The 13,411-nt window shown below is 57.2% G+C and overlaps 1 protein-coding gene across 7 annotated transcripts in view; it reads left to right on the forward strand.

Moving 5' to 3' along the window:
• Window positions 1-13,411, forward strand: part of HDAC5 (histone deacetylase 5) — a 34,584-nt gene that overhangs the window by 17,132 nt on the left and 4,041 nt on the right. For 6 of the 7 annotated variants that reach the window (XM_019665642.1, XM_019665645.1, XM_019665644.1 and 3 more), the window contains 14 exons: window positions 6,013-6,272; window positions 6,364-6,508; window positions 6,624-6,738; window positions 7,021-7,151; window positions 7,287-7,433; window positions 7,522-7,634; window positions 7,940-8,071; window positions 8,302-8,524; window positions 9,674-9,885; window positions 10,106-10,396; window positions 11,090-11,255; window positions 12,091-12,224; window positions 12,593-12,713; window positions 13,268-13,317. In XM_019665642.1, the coding sequence (XP_019521187.1) occupies window positions 6,013-6,272; window positions 6,364-6,508; window positions 6,624-6,738; window positions 7,021-7,151; window positions 7,287-7,433; window positions 7,522-7,634; window positions 7,940-8,071; window positions 8,302-8,524; window positions 9,674-9,885; window positions 10,106-10,396; window positions 11,090-11,255; window positions 12,091-12,224; window positions 12,593-12,713; window positions 13,268-13,317 (2,240 nt within the window). The remainder of the gene's footprint in view (window positions 1-6,012; window positions 6,273-6,363; window positions 6,509-6,623; window positions 6,739-7,020; window positions 7,152-7,286; window positions 7,434-7,521; window positions 7,635-7,939; window positions 8,072-8,301; window positions 8,525-9,673; window positions 9,886-10,105; window positions 10,397-11,089; window positions 11,256-12,090; window positions 12,225-12,592; window positions 12,714-13,267; window positions 13,318-13,411) is intronic. The other variant, XM_019665640.1, reaches the window with a different exon arrangement.

Below are 13,411 nucleotides of genomic sequence, written 5' to 3' on the forward strand. Positions count from 1 at the left end.
CCTCCGAGGCTTAAGGCCCTTCAGAGGCATGATCTACCTCAAGATTTCTGGGGGTTCTGTTCATTTGGCCCCCTTCTCCCTTGTGCTCCTGGCCTCTGGTGTTCTGGGGGCTCTGAGGTCCCGAGATCCTTAATACAGAGTTTGACTCCTTGCTCCGTCTCTCATTACATTCAGGAGCAGCTCTCAGGTTTCTCCTTTTGTTTAGCGGGAGGCAGAGAGAACCAGAAGAGCTGGTGTTAAGCCCTGGCTCCTGCACCTCTTTTCCAGGTGATGTTGGACAGTGTCTTCTATCTCTGGCCTCACTGTCCTTCTCTGTCAACTGGGGGAATTGAATTGCTGATTTGCAGGCCCTTCCTGCACTGACATTCTAAGATTCTCGGAAGTCAGTTTTCGTGTTGCTTCTGCCTTGTGAGAAGAGGGGGCCCAGGAAGATGTGGGAATAGTGCTGGGGAGAGAAGTGTCACCTGCAGTGGCCACAGTCAAGTTAGATACCTGGGAAGACTTTCTGATTGCTTGGAGCTTGGGCCCCTAAGATCAGGGACCAAAACGCATGCTCATCTGTGCTAAGTAACGCTTTTGAGGGACAGGAGGGACAGGCTGAGCCGCAGAGGACAGAGTGGCCTTTCTTAGAGGTAGTGAGGCAAGAGAGAGAGCCTGGAAGAGTCCCTGTTGGGAGGAGGCTGTTGCCAGAGATTCCTTCTGCAGCACTGGGATCCAGCCGCCGGCCACTCCCGCTTGTGCTGTGTGGGGCCCACAGGAAGGGCTTTGATTGGGACAGGACCACAGAGTGACACTGGGGCAGTGTGAAATGAGAGAGCTAAGGCCTTACTCTGGCAGAGGCCTGAGCTTGGCTTCCTTAGCATTCAGGCAGCCTGTGAACTTGGCTCCATGTAATTCTAAGTATTTTATTTCTTGCGCTTTAGAAGCATTCTGAGAAGCGGTCCGTAGCCTTCACTAGACTGCCAAAGGGGTCCAGTATACAAATGTCAGGAGCCATTAATAATAGCCCTGACTAGCACCTCCTGAGACCTACTCAGACCCTGTGCCAAGCTGTTCTGCATGTGTTATCTCTCCTGAGCCCAACAGCTCTGGGAGGTAGGTGCTATTCATACTCCCATTTCCCAGATGCCGGCACAGAACACAGGGAGGTGCTCTGTGCCTTGCCCTAGGAAGTGGTGGAGCCTGACTTGAACCCTGGCATTCTCTTACTCCAGAGCCCTTGCTCTTAACCATTATGAGATGTGTGTCCGCTTGCGTTACATGAGGAGTTGTGAAAATTGCTAGATGAGCGCCATCCCCAGCTCGTACATGTAGAAATATCGTGTGAATTGTGGTAGAACCTGTTGAGCCTAAATTGGCCTCATTAATCACGTAAGAGCACAGAAATAGATCATGGGAAACTGTCCTTGGTGGGGAGGGGTCATCAGCGTCATGGGGAGGAGTGTGAAATGCTGTTCCCCGCCCCCTTCCAAAATTCCTCAAGGCCAGGAAAGGGACAAGAAGAGCCTTTTCCCATTCTCCAGAGGGACAGAACAAGGTCATTAGACACTTAAGGAAGGTGCTGACTATTAAGGGAGCTCCTGAGGGCATGGGTGCTGGTAGAAGGCACTGCCCTCCAGTGGGGGCTGCTGACCTGTTGCTCTCCAGATGGGCCATTTGTCCAGGTCTGGTGTGCGATGAGCACCTGGGATGCCCGTGTTGGAGCCAGGCTGCACGGGCTAGTATTCAGAGGCAGCCTGCCCGAGCTGGACATCAGGACATCTGCTACTTAGCTGGTGGGATCTCCTGCACAGGAGCCTAAGAGACTTGGTTTCCTCATCTGTGTAACAAGGGGACTGAAACAGATGATGTCAAAGGCCCCTTTAACCTTCACCCTTCTTTTGTTAGGGTGGCTCCTCAGACCTAGGGCTTACCTTCAAAGGCCTCATTTTTCTCCTAGACGTTCCAAACAGCTTAATGCACCCCTCCCTCATACTCCTGAGTATGCCTCGGTCCCCTTCTCCTTCCCAGCCTTCTGTGGCTGGTGGCTCCTGAGAGCGGGGTGTTTTTAGAGCCAAGTGTTAAGCTCTTTAGATCTGCTGGGGAGGTCCACACACTGTGCCGCCCCACTCCCTCCAGGGCTTCTCCAAGGGGAACTAAACGTACCATTTCCCTGTTGCCAGGGTTTGGGTCACAGGGATTCTGGAGTTGGGGACTTCTCTAAGAAAAGGCCAGGAGCTGGGGCATGGCTTACGGTGTGTTCAGAGCAAGAAGGCTTTGGTCTTGCTCTTGGGCAGCTAGATCTGTTTTTTATTTTGAACCGTTATTCCCAAAAGTGCTGCTCAAACCTGCTTCTCTTATCCCAGAGCCACTTGTGTGCTTGGGGGCAGTATCCCTTTGCCTGGATAGTCTTTTTAGTTGAAGGCTGTGTTGGCATTTGTCCCAGAGGTGGCCCCATCAGCATCCACATCATTTCCCTCCAAGGAGCCACGCTATCCCTGGTTATGCTGCACAAAGAATCTGCTGTGGGAGCCCCCACTGGGCAGATGGAGGTTCATGGAGACGTAGGGGGCCCAGCCGGATGGGAAGATGTCACCACTGCCCAGTCGTGCCCATGAGCTGGCTCCTTCTGAGCCAGAGCCTGGTATGTGCGGGGTTACTGTGATGGCTAGAAGTACTCGGCCCTGCCCACCCTGCTACCTGGGCTGGGCTTTCCCAGCAGTGTTGGTCAGACCTGCAGAAGGCCAGAGGACAGGGTGATGTTGCCGCTCGTTCCTAAGGCCAGCACTCTCAGGAGGAAGGTCCAAGTCCCCAGGAACGAGCACAGTCCGGAGCAGGGTAGACAGCACTTCCGTCTTTCCCCTGCAGGAGATTGCTGTGTTGGCTGTCTGGCTTACTTTCTATCACCTACAGCTTCCTTTCAGAAGGAGGCATGGGGGCAGGGGGAGGACCCAGGACCTCACCCTTCCATGTGACCACTCCCCTGGCCTTTCCATGGGCTCTTTGCTAGTGAGGTCCCAGCCTGTTCTCTAAGGGAGTAGTGTCCCTCTTCCCACTCTCTTCCCTTTCTAGAGGTCCTCCCACCTTTCTAGGTCCACCTAGATCGAGAGCCTCCTCTCATTACACACCCATTTCCCTTTCTAGGTGCTTGGTTCTAATGGCAGTCACTGCTACCTGCTCTGCTCATGCCAAGCTGGCAGAGGGCACAGATCTTTGATGGGGTGCAAGGCCAGCCAGGCTCTAAGTTTTGTGACCAGCAGACTATATTCAGGGGCTCTGTGCCTCTCCCCTACCCTTTTCCTGACTCCAGCTGCCCAGCTTCACCCCCTTTCATCTTGGATGAAGCCAGGTCACTACCTGGCAGACCCGTGAGGTGCTGCATCCTGTCCAGGCCCCACAGGGCCTGCAGATTAATATTCTCCAGTCGCCCGTGCTTCCTGATTGCGTGGGAACATGCTGTGTGGCAGAACCCGCTGGCTCTCCCGCCATCTGCATACCAATGGGGTTGCAGCTCTCACTGCAGCGCAGGGTGATGCAGCAGCTGTGCGGAAACCCTGGTGGGAGATTCCCCTCATCCGAGCCCATGCCCTCTCTGCAGGGCTCCTGCAAGGGAAGCCAGCAGTAGTGGTGGCAGTTCCATCCGGAGCAGGATTATCTGCTGGGAGCCAGGAGTGCTTGGACCCCTGCTCTTCCCTGGGCGGGCGGGCTGGCATCTGGCTCCCACAGCCCCAGCACTGCCGGGAGCAGCAGGTTGAAGCCTGTCCACCTCTTGGCTGAGTGATCTGAGTGCCCCAGGCCAAGCCAGCCTTGCCTAGGAACAGATAACTCTCTCCAAGCAACTTGGGGCCTTGCTGAGCTTTTCCTGAGCTGGGGAGACCTGTGGTTGGCTGCTGGCTTCCTGCTGCCACCCTGCTTTGTACCCTAGATGGTGCCAGTCACCTCCAGAAAGGCTCTTTGCAGTTTCCAAGGGTCTGTCTTCCTGGTGCTGGGACAGGACATGGGTTGGGAGGAAAAGTGGGTGGGTAGGTAGGTGAGAGAGAGAGAGTGTGAGAGAGAGAGAGAGAGAGAGTGTGTGTGTGTGTGTGTGTGTGTGTGTGTGTAGCCCCACCCTCTCGGCCACATCTGGCCACTCCTGCAGATGTGGCTCTGGCCTCCTGGCCGCAGAGTCGTCAGTGTGGCTGGCCGACAAACCACAGAGGAATGTGCCGAGCAGCGCTGCGGGGAGAAGGAGCTGGTGGGGACTGAGAGAGACATTCTGCTCAGGCTTTACCTCCCCGCCCCCCCCTCCAGTGGGTCCTAGAGGCCATGTTCACGCGTGAGGGTAGCATAGCCTTGGCCTCCAGCATGCTAGCCCCTGCTTTGGTTACTCTTTCAGCGCAGGCTCCCTGGAGAGATGCATGTCCATAGACTGCACAGAGTGTGGGAACCTCTCTTAGCTCAGCCCTTCGCCCCTTCTCTGCTCCCTCTCTACTCCTGATGAGGGGTGGTGGTGGGGGCCTGGGCAGAGGCCTGCTCATGAGGGCAGGAGACACTGGCAGCCATCCGATGTTGGGGTCCTTTCCTCTCTAGGCCTGCGCTGGAGTGGGCCACCTTGCCACAGGAAAGTTTTCCCAGCTCCCTGTGACCTCCTTGGGCTGGAGTGAGGAAAGTGAGGGCTTTCTCTGGAGAAAGAAATGGAAAAGAAACAAGATAGATTGTCCCTGCCTCTCTCACTTCCTCCTTTCCAGGCAGTGGGTAGCCTGCCTTCCCCTTCCTGCTGGCGTCAGAAGGCTTTGTGGGGTGTGGGCTGGGTTTGGGGCTCCTTGCTAGCGTGGTGTTTGCCTAGTTGTCTTGGCAACCACAGGGCATTGGTGGGAAGTGACATTCAGTGACCAGAGGATCGTGTACAGGGATCAAGAGGTCGAGACCCATCCTTCCCATTGGAACCTTTTGCCACTCCCTGGGCCCTCAGCCCATTGTCCACATGAGGGCCTGGATCCAAGGTCTTGGGACCCAGTAGGCCCCTTGGCCCCTTTCCCCTTCCCAGCGGGTTGTCCCTGGGACTGGAGTTCTGAGATCTCTGCCTCAGCTCCAGCCCCCCTTGCTATTACCCTTCTTCCTGTCTGATTCCCTTTCCTTTCCTGTCTCCTCCTCCCACCTCCTCCCTGCGCCTGCCCTCCCGTTCTCTCATTCCCCCCTCCCCCTAGGCACAGCTGCTGTTTGGCTCACTCTATATATAGAGGCATTTTTAGGGTAATTACAATAAAACTGTTGAAAGGAGATAATCCAGCTAAGGAAGCGAGTCTGTCTCCCAGCCCCCTTCTGTCCCTGGCTTGGTGCAGCTCTGCACCCCCTTTCCCTGAGGCCTCCTGCTCCCACCCCACCCCCCACTCCCATAGCCTCTCCTCCTGGCCCCCATCTGCCCCAGCAGGCTGTGGAGCAGAGAAAAGGGGAGGGGGGAGGGATGTCCAGAGGGTCCCCAAAGGCCTCTCCTGGGTTTACTGAGGACCCAGGCTGTCAGCCCCATCAGTTCTAGAACCAACCTCTGTGCCTCGATTTCCCTTCTAGTATAGGCTTCTTGGAGGGGAGTGTGTGGTGTTGAGAGATGGGGGAGGAGGCACAGGAAGGACAGTGGTTAAAAGTATAGCATTTGGATTCACATCTTGGTTCATCGATCACCTGGCTGTCTGCCTTTGGTCATGTTACTTAAACCTCTCAAAACCTCAGTTTCCTCATCAGTAAAGTAATTCATATAAAATACCCAGGGGTGTTAACTGTCAATGATAGTAGTGTGTGTGGAGCACTCAGAATCTCTCAGGTACTATGCTTCATGCTTATGCATCTTTTCTTATTGAAGTTCATGGCTTCGACCTCATTTAATTAAGGCAGAAGGCTGTATCCTCAGAGCAGAGTGATTTGACTTCCCCCACCCTCTGTTCTCTTTTTGTCTAGCAGTCCTGCCTGGTGGCTCGCTGGGCCCTCAGCATGGCTGCCAGGGCCTAGTGGGGTCTGGGATTGGGCCCCCTGACCCCTTGCTGTCTTTTCTTCCGGCAGTGGAGGTGAAGCCGGTGCTGCCAGGAGCCATGCCCAGCTCCATGGGGGGCGGGGGTGGAGGCAGCCCCAGCCCTGTGGAGCTGCGGGGGGCTCTGGCAGGCCCTGTGGACCCCGCGCTGCGGGAGCAGCAACTGCAGCAGGAGCTCCTGGCACTCAAGCAGCAGCAGCAGCTGCAAAAGCAGCTCCTGTTTGCAGAGTTCCAGAAACAGCATGACCACCTGACGCGGCAGCATGAGGTCCAGCTGCAGAAGCACCTCAAGGTGAGCGAGGGGGGCGCGGGGCAGGGGCCACCCAGACCTCTGACCCCCGCCCGGACCTGGCTCACCCCCTCCCTGCCACACATCTCTGCAGCAGCAGCAGGAGATGCTGGCAGCCAAGAGGCAGCAGGAGCTGGAGCAGCAGCGGCAGCGGGAGCAGCAGCGGCAGGAGGAGCTGGAGAAGCAGCGGCTGGAGCAGCAGCTGCTTATCCTGCGGAACAAGGAGAAGAGCAAAGAGAGTAAGGCCTGGGGCCCCCCTAGGGCCAGCCAGGACCCCTGTCCCCCTCTACCCCCCTGCTGTGGCTGTGGGGTCCTGGCCCCAGGCACCCAGCTCAGCTGTACCCTATCCCACAGGTGCCATCGCCAGCACTGAGGTGAAGCTGAGGCTCCAGGAATTCCTCCTGTCGAAGTCAAAGGAGCCCACGCCAGGCGGCCTCAACCATTCCCTCCCACAGCATCCCAAATGCTGGTAATAGCTCTGGCAGGCATGGGTCACATAGGTGCCTTGCTCAGGGGCTGCCTGGCTCCAGGCTGCCAAGGAGCTCCTGGCCTGAAGCCATATGCAGGCCCTGCAATCTCTCCGAGGAGAGGAGATTCCCACCCCTGGTTTCTCTCCTTGCTTCCCTTCCCAGCATCCACTGCCTAGCCCTACAGGCAGTGGATATTTCATAATTGTAGACGGCCAGGTGGCAGATCCAGCTAGCTGGGTGATAACCTAGATCTGTCTTCTATCCTCTCTCCACCCCCCCAGGGGAGCCCACCATGCTTCTTTGGACCAGAGTTCCCCTCCCCAGAGTGGCCCCCCTGGGACACCTCCCTCCTACAAACTGCCTTTGCTTGGGCCCTATGACAGCCGCGATGACTTCCCCCTCCGCAAAACAGGTGCGTGAGTGCCCAGCCTGGCCTCCCAGAATGTGGCCCCTGGGAGGTAGAGATGGGAATGTAGAAGGGCTGCTGGGCTGTAGGTGTGTGCCCCTTTGCGTGGCTATGTCCGAACCCCAGCTACTTTCTCCCCAGCCTCTGAACCCAACTTGAAAGTGCGTTCAAGGCTAAAGCAGAAGGTGGCTGAGCGGAGAAGCAGTCCCCTCCTGCGGCGCAAGGATGGAACCGTCATTAGCACCTTTAAGAAGAGAGCTGTTGAGATCACAGGTGCCGGACCTGGGGGTAAGGGCTCCTCCCCTGTCCCTGTTCTGAGGGCCTGGGAGTAGAGGTGGCTTCAAGCAGGCCACGGTGACAGCCACTTCTCCTGTAGTTTCGTCAGTGTGTAACAGCGCGCCAGGCTCTGGCCCCAGCTCTCCCAACAGCTCCCACAGCACCATCGCTGAGAACGGCTTTACTGGCTCAGTCCCCAACATCCCCACCGAGGTACAGGCCTGCCAGGGTGGGGCGGGCGGGCCAGAGCGGCTCCTTTTCCCTTGGAAGAAAGAGGGCAGCTCCTTCCAGTCTGTCTCGCTGAGAGTGCCCAGCAGGGACCTCTCTGCCTGAGTGGACAGGCTAGAGGGATCTGTTGCCATGAAGTGGGATATGCCCCATTGGCCCCTGAAGGGCTGTGACTCTCAGTACCCCCTTGGTGGGGCTCGGTGTGGGGAGCGGGGCACAGCCCTTGGCCTCAGCCTCAGGTGGCCCCCCTTTACCTGTGCTCATGCCCATCTCTCCCGACTGCTCCTCAGATGCTCCCCCAGCACCGGGCCCTCCCTCTGGACAGCTCCCCCAACCAGTTCAGCCTCTACACGTCTCCCTCTCTGCCCAACATCTCCCTAGGGCTACAGGCCACGGTCACTGTCACCAACTCGCACCTCACCGTAAGTACAGGCACATACCCTATTCTTTCTCTGGTGTTAAGTGCTTTGGTCCTAGATGCCCCCAGCTGGGGCTTTTGTCTCTCAAGGCCCTGATGGAAATCAGATGGCCTTTTCCAGAGTGGGGCGTAGGGGGTGGACAGAGAGTAGGTGAGGGATGCTGGTCCAAAGTTGGCAGGACTTGGGGCAGTATAAGCCACTGCCTCATCTCGGTCTCCCCTCCCCATCCATAGGCCTCCCCGAAGCTGTCAACGCAGCAGGAGGCCGAGAGGCAGGCCCTCCAGTCCCTGCGGCAGGGTGGTGCACTGACGGGCAAGTTCATGAGCACATCGTCCATCCCTGGCTGCCTGCTGGGCGTGGCACTGGAGGGCGATTCGAGTCCCCACGGGCATGCCTCTCTGCTGCAGCACGTGCTATTGCTGGAGCAGGCCCGGCAACAGAGCACCCTCATCGCTGGTGAGTGGGCGGGCAGCTGTGCAAGGAAGTGGGAGTCAGGCCTCACTCCTGAGGCTCAAGGCAGGACTGTCAGGGAGAAGGCGCCAGATACCCTCCAGCCCTGTCACAGTGCTCCTCAGTGGCATCATTGATTAATTCCACAATCTACGGACATACTGAGTACCTACAACTTTTCAGGCACTGTTCTCGATAACATCTGCTGCCACGATGGAGCTCGTATTCCAGAGCAGCACTGTTCAATAGAAATATAACACATGCTGCATGTGTAATTTAAAGTCTTCTGGGGCGGCCGGTTAGCTCAGTTGGTTAGAGCACAGTGCTCATAACACCAAGGTTGCCGGTTCGATCCCCACATGGGCCACTGAGCTGCGCCCTCCACAACTAGATTGGAACAACCACTTGACTTGGAGCTGATGGGTCCTAGAAAAACACACTGTTCCCCAATTAAAAAATAAATAAATAAAAAACAAAGTCTTCTAGTAGCCACATTAAAAAATGTCAAAAGGAACAGATGAAATTAATTTTAATATCATTTAACTCAGTGTATCTAGAAATTATCATTTCAACATATAATCAAAGAGTTACCAATGAGATATTTTATTTTGTGTTTCATCCTGTCTTTGAAATCCAATGTGAATTTCACATGTAGAACACATCTCAGTTGGGACAGGCCACATTTCTAGTGCTTAGCAGTCATGTGGGGCTGGCAGCCATGGGATTGGACAGCATAGCTTTAGACAGTCAGCCAAGAGGCTCTGCATAAAAGACACGGATCCTCGCCCCCAGGCTCCCAGCCTGGTGGGATCCTTGTCCATGATCAGGGAGGTCTTGTTGGAGACAGCGAGTCACTGTTCACTCACATGGAGGGCCTGAGACTGCATGTACAATCGTAAGCGAATCAGAGGGAGAGAATGGACAGTCGAGGAAGGCTTGCTGGAGACACTGGCTCTGCACTGTGAGACTGTTCAGTTGTAGGGAGGAGGAAGAACGGGGCTCAGATTTGGGGGCAGGGTGCTCCAGGCCCCTCCAAGGTTATTCCTGAGTATGTAGGTGGTGGTATGTTAGGAGGTGGAGAGTCTCTGAGTAGGATGGGGTTAGCTGGTGCCTTGACAATAATGGTTACTCCCCTCCCCCCTGCCCACCCTGCAGTGCCACTCCATGGGCAGTCCCCACTGGTGACAGGTGAACGAGTGGCCACCAGCATGCGGACAGTGGGCAAGCTCCCAAGGCACCGACCCCTTAGCCGCACTCAGTCCTCACCGCTACCCCAGAGCCCCCAGGCCCTGCAGCAGCTGGTCATGCAGCAACAGCACCAGCAGTTCCTGGAAAAGCAGAAGCAGCAGCAGCTACAGCTGGGCAAGGTGAGCTGAGGGAAACAAATGTGCAGGGCTGTGCTGGGGGCAGGACGAGCGGCAGGAAGGGAGGGAGCTACCTTGCCTTTTCCTGATTCACAGAGAAGCTCTGTATGGGCGGGCTGGCTGGCTGCCTGGGAGAGGGGAGGGAAGAATGGACCCTCCTGGGCCACAGGCTGCACGGCTGCTCCCCTTCCCAGCTGCTGCACCCCCTCTGCTCTGCTCCCAGATCCTCACCAAGACTGGGGAGCTGCCACGACAGCCCACCACCCACCCCGAGGAGACAGAAGAGGAGCTGACAGAGCAGCAGGAGGCCTTGCTGGGGGAGGGAGCCCTGACCATACCCAGAGAAGGCTCCACAGAGAGTGAGAGCACGCAGGAAGACCTGGAGGAGGAAGAAGGGGAGGAGGAGGAAGAGGAGGAGGAGGAGGAGGACTGCATCCAGGTCAAGGATGAGGAGGGCGAGAGTGGTGCTGAGGAGGGGCCTGACTTGGAGGAGTCCAGTGCTGGTTACAAAAAGGTGCCCCCTCCCAGCCCTTGATCACCACCCCTCTCTCCTCCCAACCCCTTTCCGCCCTTGCCTTTCCCTCTCCCCAATCTGCAGTTTCCAGGAAGTGCAGGGCAGCTTTCTGAAGAGAGCAAAAAGGGAATAGGAAAGAGACAAGGGGTTGTGGAAGGGATGGAGTTGCTTGTGTTGGTCTCAGAGCTGTCTGTCAACCCTAGTCGGCCAACCCCTCCCTGCATCTGTGACTGCCCCCACCTATCGGCGTGCGTGCGTGCGTGCGTGCGTGCGTGAATCTGCCTGCATTAGGGTCGGTTGTGTGTCGGTCTCTGTGCATGCATATGCGTGTGTGTACACACACGCCCCCGCTGTTACTACAGTCTGCCCTGCGCCTAGCATGTACTCCATTCATTGCGGACACAGCCGAGCTCTCTGGGCCTGACTCATTCCGCCCCCTCTGACACCCCCGTCCCTCTTACCTCGATGCTACTCTGGCATGACTCATCACTGTCCCCCCATCCCGCCCCATCTTCTCTGAGTTGGAGACAGCAAAGGCTGGAGTGTCTCCTGTCCCTGGAGGCAGGAGGTGGGGGAAGGAGGAGGTTTGGAAGGGCTGGATTGGGCCCCCCCTGGAGGCCCCAGGGTACCTGTCCTCTCTGCCATTTCAGGCTAAGCCTCACCCAGGCTCCCTCCCACCTTCCTCCTTCCCAGGTGTTCTCAGATACCCAGCAGCTGCAGCCACTGCAGGTGTACCAGGCACCCCTCAGCCTGTCCACTGTGCCCCACCAGGCCCTGGGCCGAACCCAGTCCTCACCTGCTGCTCCTGGGGGCATGAAGAGCCCCCCAGACCAGCCCACCAAGCACCTCTTCACCACAGGTGAGCCCCACCACTGCTGGCTATCCTTCTGCCATGTGCCAGGGGCCTGTGCATGGCATCCAGCATGGTGGGCATTGTGAAGAGATAAAGCTCTTGCCCTGAAGGGATTGCTGGAGCCTCTCAGAGTGCCGCAAAGGGAGGCAAAAAAACAGGCTTTTGTTCTCTCCCTGTGCACACAGCCACCTGTGGTTGTAGTGCCAACCTCTGCCCCCTGGGAGGGTGAGTGCCCTGTCCCTACCCACTGTGGCAGCATCTTTCTCAGGGCCCCCACCCGCCACTGCTGAGGGACCACCTGATTTTGTGCATTCACTGCACAAGCCCTCCAGTGGGTGGAGAAAGCCCACTGTCTCCGTTGGGTCCTGTCCCAGCTTCCCACAGATGAGGCCCCTGTCCCTTCCAGAAAGGTCTTCCCCATGAAGCTGCCCTGTGCTGGGCTCTGAGAAGGCATAGATGTCTGAGGATGGTTCTGTCTCACCAGTGTGGTGTAGGGGTGGGGGGAGCAGCACACAGGCTGTGACAGGCGCAGGGAAAGGAGGAGGTGCCATGAGGGGGTACAGCGTTGGGAGCACGGTAGGCAGAGATCAAAACCAGTGGGGGTGTCAAGGGCAGTGTGGTTGAGGCTTGAGGAACCAGGGAGGCTTTGGACAGGCAGTAATGGAGGAAAGGAATTTTAGGAGAAGAGGGGCAGGTGTGCAGGAGGGTGGCTGGGGTGACCATGAGGAGGTTCTTGGGCCATGATGGGCTTGGGAGAGCTCAGTGAACTTGCTGGGGATTGCAGTGGCCAGGCTGTGACAAGGCCCAGAGCAGTGCTGGCTGACGGGTGTCTCTGGCCCAGGTGTGGTTTACGACACCTTCATGCTGAAGCACCAGTGCATGTGCGGGAACACACACGTGCACCCCGAGCACGCCGGCCGGATCCAGAGCATCTGGTCCCGGCTGCAGGAGACGGGCCTGCTTAGCAAATGTGAGGTAAGGGAGCCCCTCCTTCCACTAGCCCCCAACTCAAGCTCAGCGAAATCCGTTATGTCCTCGCTGTTGGTGAAGCCTCTCTATGTCTCTTCATCTTCTGTTCAACCCCTGACCCCAGGGCCAGTCCCCACAGCTGCCTCCCAGTTCCATCCCTTGCAACCAGTTTTACTCCATTGTCCCCAGTTGAATGGGGGAGGGTCCTGGACTGGGGTCTCTGGGGGGCCAGGGTATACTTTCTCAAAACTCTTTAGATCTCCTGAGGCCAGAAGTGGCTCTGTGGGCCCCAGGCTGTGGCGCAGAGAGGGTCTGGGCATCAGGGAGGGCTGGGCCTTCAGTGCCACTCCTCTCCTCCTGCTGTCTCCTGCCAGCGGATCCGGGGCCGCAAAGCCACGCTAGATGAGATTCAGACGGTGCACTCCGAATACCACACTCTGCTCTATGGGACCAGCCCCCTCAACCGACAGAAGCTGGACAGCAAGAAATTGCTTGGTGAGACAGCAGGCTGGTGGGCAGGGTATGGCCCAGGCCTGGGTAGAATAGGGGGCTGTCAGGAAGACCGCCTGGTAAGCATAGGCAAGTGGGTCTCCGTGAGCACAGGTCTTCCCCTTAGCAGAGGTGGTACGATGCCACATCACACGCCTCCCGGTGCGCCTTTCACATATTGGGTTGTCGGAAAAGTTATGATGCATTTTTGCAATGAAAAACATAGAAAAAATACACCATGACTTTTCCGACAACCCAATAGAATATGACATGATCAGAGAATGCTGGTGGGATGCGTTGCAGGATGGAAGATGGGGTCAGGCTTCATGATGGGGGCTTGCTTTGCTTTCCTCCCTAACTGACCATGCCCCTTTCTCCCTGCCATCTGCCCCAGAGGTAGGATGTCCCCCTGAACAGGGGACAGACATCTTCCAACTGGCGTGGGCTGCAGAGGCCTGTCCTGTGTGTGGTTCTGGCCTTTTTCTGTGACTGAACCCACTGCCCTCTGAAGCCCTGGCAGTTGAGGCAGTTTCCAGAGTAGCTGTTTCTCTTCCCTGCAGGCCCCATAAGCCAGAAGATGTACGCCATGCTGCCTTGTGGGGGCATTGGGGTGAGTAGGGCACCTGCCAGTGGGGATGGGTGGGTGTTTCCCAGCTCTGGCCCCTCCCTGCCCGCCATGGCTGCTGGCCCACTGTCCAGGTGCC

Source organism: Hipposideros armiger, unplaced genomic scaffold (genome assembly GCF_001890085.2).
Source record: "Hipposideros armiger isolate ML-2016 unplaced genomic scaffold, ASM189008v1 scaffold_447, whole genome shotgun sequence".
In the NCBI taxonomy this organism is placed as follows: domain Eukaryota; kingdom Metazoa; phylum Chordata; class Mammalia; order Chiroptera; family Hipposideridae; genus Hipposideros; species Hipposideros armiger.